This window comes from Nannospalax galili, unplaced genomic scaffold (genome assembly GCF_000622305.1).
Source record: "Nannospalax galili isolate Female #2095 unplaced genomic scaffold, S.galili_v1.0 scaffold417, whole genome shotgun sequence".
Taxonomy (NCBI): Eukaryota; Metazoa; Chordata; class Mammalia; order Rodentia; family Spalacidae; genus Nannospalax; species Nannospalax galili.
Window position 1 is genome coordinate 3,794,289 of NW_008340785.1, and position 9,872 is coordinate 3,804,160.

At 41.2% G+C, this 9,872-nt stretch overlaps 1 protein-coding gene across 1 annotated transcript in view; it reads right to left on the minus strand.

The window, feature by feature from the left end:
• Positions 1–248: 248 nt before the first annotated feature.
• Positions 249–9,872, minus strand: part of Slc35f1 (solute carrier family 35 member F1) — a 462,243-nt gene continuing 452,619 nt past the window's right edge. The window contains exon 8 of the mRNA XM_008835782.2: positions 249–3,635. Coding sequence (XP_008834004.1) covers positions 3,411–3,635 — 225 coding nt within the window. The 3' untranslated portion in view covers positions 249–3,410. The remainder of the gene's footprint in view (positions 3,636–9,872) is intronic.

Sequence of the window (9,872 nt, forward strand, 5' to 3'; positions counted from 1 at the left end):
TCCACACAGCCTCTTCAGTACCCTAAGAAATAATTTGGCAAATTACAAGTGTGTTTAATTTGGTTTCTTCTAACTATAGTTCATAAACCAACTGTGCCCTTCCTAATTTGGAAATATTTTCGCTCTGGTTTTTATTTTGACATGTGCCCAGCTATCTGCTTTTGTTGCTATTTCTGGCATCTCAAGGGAGCTGCTGCCACGGTTGTCATAGTGCAGACAAACACACAAGAAAACCAGAAACCCAGTGCTTTCATAAAGCATTTATTTTTATTTGAAAACATTATGCAGGCATTACATTGCCACAGCCAGTCCATAGGGGAGCATGCAAATATCAAAAATGGATAGTTTGTTCAACTCATCAGTGTAAATTTCTCTTTTGGTTCATATTTTCCATTTGTGGGATTAGGATTAGTGTGCTTTGTTATGTGGTGTGAAGATAGACTCCTACCCATGGGGTAAAATCTGTACTGATAACTAGCTAGGGACTACTAAATGGTTACAAATCAAAAATAAATCCCAAACAAACAATACTATAAGCTTGTCAAAAGGTTAATAGCACAAGTTAGCAATATCTAAACTAAACATTGAAACATTTTCATGGGACACAGTGGTACAAAGTTTTCCATTGCTTGGTCTACCTGGATATGTGTTTGAAGCTGTGGGGAGGTATGACCAAGGCAAGCTCTGTCCCCAGTGCAGATTTCCATCAAGGAAACGAGAGCCACCTCTTACCTCTGCAGGTTCCAGAGCACTCTGATTTGCTCTTCATTGAATTTTATACAAATTACTGTTCTCATTCATTGAGAGAATGGCGGTGGATTGAAATGCTGAAATTCTTGCTGGTGTCTACTGAGGTTATGAAATCTCAGAAACGAAAACTGCTACAGTTAATATTGCTCTGATCCCACTTCCCACCCCACTCTCAAATGATCAGTGTTTTCATACTGAGGAAAACATTTCTTTGCTACTTTCTGTTTTTTCCTTAAGGGTCAATCTGAACTCCTGATCTTGGACAAGTCAATGTTTCCAGCCTTTCTAGAGACAAACCAACACAGGTGAGGTAACTCAGTGATACAAAAGAATGGTTACAAGGGCATTGGATGACCAAGAGTATACAGTGAGTTCATCTTGACATTCACACTTGATTTCTATACAATGGAGTCAATTAAAACATCCTATAAAACAGTTCAGATGGCAGCCATTGGCTAATTCAAACCTTGAAATTTAAAAAATATTCCTAGCCCACTGAGTGGACTTGCAAATAATTTCAGCGACTTATTTCCTGTAAGAGTTTACTGAGTGTTTACACAAGAGTGTCATAAAAATGAATCAAAAAGACAACAACATTTGGCTTAAAATAAATAGTAAAAATGCAATAAATCAAGCTAATTATGCAAACCAAAGGAATGTAAACACAAAAATAAAACCACAGTCTTTAAAGGTCTTCGGATCTGAATGGACAAAATATTCAGAGAAAGGTATTTAATTGGCTTAAAAGGTAGCAGAGAGAAGACAGATGTTGGTAAGGTCGCCAGGATGTGATGTAGCTTTAATGAGAACTCCCCTCCCACCACCCTGCGCCCCATAAAATGAAAACTGTTTCTAAGGGACCTAAACTGACCGGGAAATCTTCATAACAGAGAAAGGTTTTCTTCCCGTTCTGAGGACAAGACTAAACAATATATTAGAGAATAAGTTATGACTTCAAAGAAAGCACATTTTAAAAACTGTGAGTCACATTTTTCAAGCATACTATTTATGTTAAGTACGTATTGTTCCAAGAATTTATCAAAGCAGATCATAATGGATCGTCACTGAAGAAGGCAGGTGAGGAGGTCACAGGCATGCTAGTGGATATTTTGACTGCCAAGTTTAGACCTTATTCAGGCCCTACTCTGCAGGCTATCCTTACTTTATGAGACCCCATGGGTGTTCTGTTTTGCTTTATTAATTAAATATGTTGATTTGAATTGCCTCAAATTTCACAAACATTTATATAAACCCTGTAACTTCAAAAAAGATCCTTTTGAATGATATTGAAGACATCCAAAATTAAAGGATACTTCTATACTGACATGTGAAATCTATTGCAAATTATAAAGCTCTGTGGTATTTCTTAATTTCCATGTTGAGGGGGAAAAGACTCTTTTGAGGACATCAGAATTGATTAGACTAGTGATATATCAAGCCTTATCAGGACACCGTAGTAGTCCGTGTCTGTATGAATGTTGTATCCTGATATTCTTCTGGTTCATGGGTATCACTATCAAATGTGACCAAAATGCCAGACAATGTGTATAAAATGCCAGTGGTAAAGATGATGACATCTTTACCACTATTAAGTAACCATAGCAAATGAGCTACCAACAGAGACTGCTCTTCCCCAGCACCTTGACGCTAAGAGGTGGCGTAATCAGTGGTGCTCCACAATAAAGATAATGGCCATGCTAGCACACCTCCTAAAAGGTATCATAAACTAAGAGGCAGAGGGCCATGGCTTTTCTAGTGCCTTGATTAATTTACAAGTGATCATTGAGAAAATATAGAAGAAAAAAAAAAGAAAAACTAGTTTTTGAGGAGAGGGATATAGAAAAAAAATTAAAGAAATAATCCTAAACATAAATGATATTAATTCTAGTTTTCCTGTAAGCCACAGAAATGGAGCAGTACTTATCCTGTAATCACAGGGCTTAATTAGCTGAGTCATGTGGCCCAACAAAAAGGCAATGGCCTGGAGTAAGCAGAGGTTGAAATATAAAAAGGCTAATGTGTTTGCTTTAAATCTATTCCTAGAATAGAGAATTATATGGTCAGTTGCCCCTCCCCACAAGGGTCACAGCACAAAATCCTTATTGAGCAGGCAATCCAACAGGCGACATAAGAAACTATTAGCCACAAGGTCATTAGATGAGGAAACTTCTCATGGATGGAGGTCCTGTGGCATGCACCACTCACACAGTCTGTGCAAGAAAATAAAGTATGATTCTTAAAAAGTGGCTTGCCATAGAAAAGTGGGGTTTATGTTGACTACACGTGGGTCTGGCAATAGTTCCCATGAGGAGAACAAAACCTCCTGAAAGTCTGTGTAATAACAGTAACAATAATAATATAAATCATAGTAACAATAATACTTGCTTTTGATTCAAAAATTTTCGTAGTAATTAATGTGGGGGTACAAGTTTTGGTCAGGATACACACTAGCTAGGCATCTCTCCAAGTCAGGTGGAAGGGAGTCTGTGTCTCTGGTGGTCTTTAGCTTGTTTCTTTTACAAGCTTTTGAAGGATTAGCTACCTTGCAGTTCACCTATGTAACTGCACCTACTAAATACCTTTCTCTATGTACAATTACAGAGATGATGGGTGAACACATGGCCTCTGAGTTGTCCTCAGTGGGCAGGGCAAGCCTCACTCTAGGCCACTCGCACGTGGGGCTCCTCTTCTGTCTCCTGGCCCAGGCTGGTGTAGGTGACTGAAGGCTCCACCTGAGCTGTGTTGGGTAAGTCCACAACAGGTCCGGAAGGATTGCGGAACTGCTTGTACACCCGGGGGTCCTGGGCTATGTACGTGGAGGTGGAGGAGTAGAGCACCAGCCCGATGAGGATGGTGAAGAAAGACAGGAGATAAAGTCCTGAAAACTAAAACACAACAGCAAGGTGATTTAGCAGCAAAGCATAGCTATGGACAGGTTAATGGGGTCCAAGGCAGGAAGAGATGCTTCTTAGAGGAGCGGGCAACTTGATGAGGTGGCTAATATTCTTAATGGAAAGTGAATTTTCTCCTAAACTGCCTTTGTCTTATTGACTCTCTTTATCTTTTTTATTCTACACCCTCTGTTTAACAGAACACTTAGCTAATTGTCCCTGAAATGACAATCTTAGTACCTGATATGTTTGGGACGGCTACTTAAGCAGAAATTAAAATACATCAAGTTCAAAACAAAAAATCTACAACATTACTCAGTAAAGAGTTGGTTGTTTGTGGCCTCATTAAACTCAGAAACAATATAGATGTTCCTTTTAAGGTCATGATGAAGCAACAGACACAACACTCTGTTTCACCTTAATCCAATACAGACATGATTTGTCTTCCCAGTAGGAACTGTTATTGACTTCAGTAACTATCTTTGAGAGATTAGATAATCCCTGGACAGGGAGAAACAGCAAAACATTCCTTTCCTCATTCTAATAAAAAAGCAAACCAAACAGGGCTGTATATACTGTATTCTTCTTCCTGAACTGCTTCCTTGACAATTCAGTGTGTGTGTGTGTGTGTGTGTGTGTGTGTGTGTGTGTGTGCATAATGTGGCTGTCATATCTTTATACAAGTATCATGAATGTTTTTTGAAAAGTTACAACTTTTGGACTGTCTTGAAGAGCTATACTGCAAGTAGTCACGTGAGTCATCCGTAGAGAGGAGCCAGGTAAAAGGTAATATTGTCATTTTCCTCGTTTCACTCACTTTTTACTCATTCATTCACCTTTTCACCCAATACACAGTTTCTCACAATGCCTTCTGTGTATGAAATGGTCAACTGTGTACCAGGGAAAGAGAAATGAAAAATATGGTTGATTCCTGCCACCAAGGACTTAATAGTCTCTGGAGAAACAGGGGCATGCTAAATCAAAACAATATAACACACTTAGGGCATGCAGTAAGGGCCAAGTTGTTGAATGTTGAATTTCAGAAAGAAACTTTGGAGTTTCTGTCTTCTCAGTCTTGAACACATCCTGCATCTATGAGACAAAGGGGATAAGTTTTATTTTCATCATCTATTTTCTACGCTCATTATCTAGAAGAACAAGCACCTGGTAAACACTCAAAGATGCTTTGGAAGCTGGAAGGATGGAAGATAGGAAAATGACCCAGAGAGCTTTATGGGAAGTTACATGGCTACTATGGAAGGTCTAAAAGGATGGCTATCGTTGGTGATTCAGTGATAGGAAAGACAATCTTGTAAATGACAGAAAAAGGACCTTTGTGGCTAAAAGTCTTGCTGCACTATTTTCCCCCTCTATTTTTCCTTTCTGCAAGACCAAGGTAGCTAAGACTAAAGGTGATTTTCTTTCTACGGCATTCCTCACTCTGTTCCCAGATTCCTTTAATTTCCACATTCAGGCCATATGCTAACGCTTCCTTATGTGGATTTGTATAATAAACTCAACTTGGAACAGATTCAGTTAATTAACTTGAAATAATTAATTCAGTTTTCCCTAATGAAAATAAATGTACCTTGTTCTTTGATTCATGCATTTGTAGAATAAAATGAGAGGGAAAGAAGAGTAGCATCATGGTACATGAGCTCAGAAAGCCTGTTTAACTCCAAATTTGCCTTCTGAAATTCGACATTCAAGAACTTGGTCCTTTAGCTGATACTGTAGTGCACAAAGTGGCTTTGTTCCTAACATTATCACATTTTAAATGTTATGTTTTTGACTTTTGACACCCTTTTCATGTGTTTTTGTGAAGTCCCATGTGTGGCCTTTGGTGTGAGCTGCAGATAAAGATGGGGAGACGGGGGCTGGAGACATGGCTCAGGGGATAAGAACACTGGCTGTTCTTGCAGAAGACCTGGGTTTGAATCCCAGCACCCACATGGCAACTAACAACTGTCTATAACTGCAGTTCAAGGGGATCTGACAGTCTCTTCTGTCCTCCATGGGCATTGCACGACATGACACGGGTATACTTACCTACATGTAGGCAATATATGCATACACATAAAATAAAAATAAATAATAAAATATTTTTTAAAAAGATGGGGAGACCAACAATGGGGTTTGCAGTTACCACTGCCTCTAACCCCCAAACTAGATCAAAGTTCTACTCATTTTTAGCTGTAATTCTTGACAAATTTCTTGTGTGTTCAAGGTCCAAATGTCCATATCAATCAAGTGCATTTACAGTGTATGATAGCTCTAAAAATTAAACAAATAAAACATGTAAACTATGTATAATACCTGCCCTGGTGTAAACATGCAATTAATATTAGTTCATTGGTGCTGTTGTGTTTATACCATTTATAAGGCTCAGCTCTGTTTTGGACATGAAACTATAAGATGGAGCCCTAAATCTATGACAGGATGTTTTCTTGGGCCTGGCTTCAGAATAATAGTGCTTAGTGTATTTCCAATTCATTTGCTTATTTCATACAGAATTTTCTGTAAACCTTGTTCAAAAGATTGATAGCATGGAATTTTATATAACAGAGGCATCTTGGAATGTTGTATTAATAGACAGAAGAGAAATTTTCATTTCCCCAAAAAGGGAGCAGCCAGGCAAGCACTATGATTGGCCAGGGTAAATACTGAATGTTATAAGTGATGACAGGAACATTTGACTTACTTTTCAAGAAGCAAGATGTTTCATTTCTCCTGTACTTTTAGCTTCATAGGAAAAAAAATAAGAAACCTGATGAAGAGCACCTAACGGAATGCTCTCTAGTGAAAGGTGTGCATTAGAGAACATTTGCTTCAGAAAACAGTCAAGCAAACAAAACGTCCCTGTGGGCCTGGATGCTCAATTTATTAATTGCAGAGGTGTTCTAATTTTCTGTTCTGTAAGCAAAGAGAACAGGAACTTCTCTGGAACATTTGATGAGACTGAGAGTTCTGAACTTCAGATAAGGCCTGTTTGTCGGAGGCTTGTGTCCATTGAGGAAGGGGGCTGCTGTCTGGGTGTACTCTACGCCTATCCCCTTAGCCAATGGAAGCCCTCAGAACATTCTGTGCTGTAGACACACAATAACCTGCATCTTATCTGCACTGCAGGGGAGAAGCTGAGAAAAAACATGCCCTGCTTGGGCACCGGCACTGTAGATGTTTTGCTGTTGCTGTTTTCTGTCTTCACATGTCTTTGTGAAAGGGACTGGAAAATACCTGTATATTGACAAACACAGTTCACTAAGAAGCAGCACTTGTAATGGAGTGGGCTTGGAAGGCTGCTGATAAGCCAGAGCAAAACTCTTTAACTTCAGCTAGGAGTTAAATCCTGCTTTTAGAGTTGGCATGTGATTGCTATTTAGTTAATGTGGCATTCAGCATATCATTAAGGACATATCAAATTTTCACTTTATTTTTGGCATTAGACATGTAAGTTGAATCTTAATAAACTTGTGATGTTAATAGGTTTCAACCTATACAAATAGAAAAACTTCATAGAGTCAGACAGACTATATTTATAAATATATCAGGGGTTCCCCGGGTGTGGTGGCACATGCCTTTAATCCCAGCACTTGGAAGGCAGAGGCAGGCGGATCTCTGTGAGTTCAAGGCCAGCCTGGTCTACATAGTGAGTTCCAGGACAGCTGGGGCTATAGGGAGACCCTGTCTCAAAAAGACATATATATATATATCGGGGTTCTGGAGTAAGATGATGGATTTTAAGTTTAATCATGAATTCTGTGAATGAGAAGAGTCAGGATAATAGAGGAGAGACTGTATTATAAGGAAAGAGATAGAGAAGGAGGGGGGGGGAAGGAGAGGGAGAGAATGAGAATTAGGAAGAAAAAGATGAGAGTAGCTGGAAAGAAAGGAGAAACAGTCAGACTGGCTAAGATCAAGAGAACAAATGATACCAAATGCTGGCCAGGATGTGCAGAAAGGGGAACGCTCATTCACTGCTGGTGGGATTGCAAACTCGTGCAACCCCCATGGAAAGCACTGTGGAGGACTCTTAACAAACTAAAAGTGAATGTACTATATAACCTGGTTATACCACTCCTTGGCATATACCAAAAGGACTCATCCTATTGCAGAGACACTTGTACAGCCATGTTTGTTGCTGCTCTTTTCACAACAGTTAAGAGATGGAAGCAACCTAAGTGTCCCTCAGCTGATGATTGGTTAATGAAAATGTGGTACATTTCTGAGTTCTACTCAGCAATAAAGAAAGATGAAATAAAGAAATTTTCCAGTAAATGGGTGGATCTTGAAACTGAGTGAAGTAACACAGACTCAGGAACACAGAAGACGTATGTTCTCCCTCATTTGTGGATCCTAACACCAAATCCTTATAAATGTGTGCATATCCTGATGTAACTGCAGGAACCAGGCATATGGAAGGAAACCAGGGAGGTAAAGGGAAAGAAGGAAACTGAGAGAACAGAAGAAGAAAGGTGATGCTAAGGGAGAAATATGAAAAAAGGGGGTAGTTAAAGGGGGAGGTGCCGGGAAGGAGGGCTATACAAAGAACTATGGGAATAAAGGGGGAAAATTCTCCCCATATACAGTTTAAACAAAACCTAAAGCACAGTAACTATGGGACCAATCAAATATATATGGATTCAAAATGAAGTTTAAACAGTGGAGAACCTCAGGCTATGGAGGTGTGCTGGCAGTAGCCTGAACTCCTAGAGCAAGGAGCTAGCTCTGTCACCTCTGGGTCACTGCAGAGACTGTAGGTCTGTGGCTGGTGGACGGTGGACTGTGGGCTGCGACCCGCCCACGTGTGGTTGGCTTTTAACTGAGAATTCTAAGCCCAGGTCCAGCACATTGCTCCACTCTCACAGGATGGTTTAGTGCTGGGCAGGATTTGAAAGCACTGAGACAAGCAGCCAGAGTGCTGGGTTTCCTTGGAACGCCCTCTTCAGGGAGGAAATTGGTGCTCTGCTTCTCTCACCTGGAGGGTACGCCTTAGCATTGGGATCTGCCAACTTAGGTTTACAGGCTGAGGAAACGCAAACGTTCCAAGAGCTCACTGAGGTCAGAGCTCTTAGAAGGCAAAGTAGTGCATTCACGATATTGTCAATGTACCCTTTACCAGCCCAGCTTTCAGCTCATATATTGCACAATTTCTACTGTGGGAACGGACACGAACTACAGTAGACTTCAGCTATGAACCATTACCGGCCCTCAGACTTAGCAGATTTCAATGTTACGGGATACAAGAAAGAGCATCTCCAATACTTAAAACACACACACACACACACACACACACACACACACACACACACGCACACACACACCCACACACACACTCACACACCCACACACACACACACACCCACACAAAACACGCCCTCTGCTTCCCTGGGCCTGCAGGACCCACAGGCCTCTCTCTGACCCACAGACATAGCTTCTCTCTCTGGGTAAGTAGATTGGGCCCTTCGCACCTTGACTCCCCCAGCCTCACTCACCCTCCCATCTCCCCTGCCAGTCTCTCCTCCTAGCCTGGGTCCTGTCCCATTCCTTGTCTTGGCTTCCCAGACACCTGAGGAACCACCACTGCTTCCTGATCCTGGGCATCCAGAGCAATTCAGTTCCTACTCAGGTCCCCAGGAGCACTGCTTCTGGGCCTGGCCCCGCCCTCACCTCCCTCTGCCTCCCTGGGTCTGCACACCACAAGTCTCTTTCCTGGTGGCCTTGGCTGACCTTACCTCCTCAATTCCTTTGCATCCAGACCAACTCAGCTTCTCAGTGCAGTCCCCAGGGGACCTTGGGACTGCATCCCACCCCCAGCTTCCTTTGCATCTCTGGGTGACATGGCCACCCACCAGCTACCCTAGACCAGCATCTTTCCTGGGCCCGGCTCCCAGGCCAATCCAACCCCCAAATTCTTGGGGCCAAAATATATCCTGGAGGGATCCAGATCTTAGGAGAAAGCCTGAGAGCATCTGATCCTCATCTGACTTGGGCCTCTGTGGGAACTCCTGAAGATAAAAGTAATCTGGCCACTCCAATATAAAATCAAAAGAGAGAACTGGAACCTTAGACAAACCAGCTTTTCATGCCCAAAAAGCAAACCACAAAGACATACAAAATTCACAAAAAAAAGCAGACCTAAACTTGAAGGCTTGAGCCTCACACAAGAATCAGAAACTACAAAAGAAATCCACATGTCAAAATCACAGAGAAAAAAATAATAACATGAAAAAC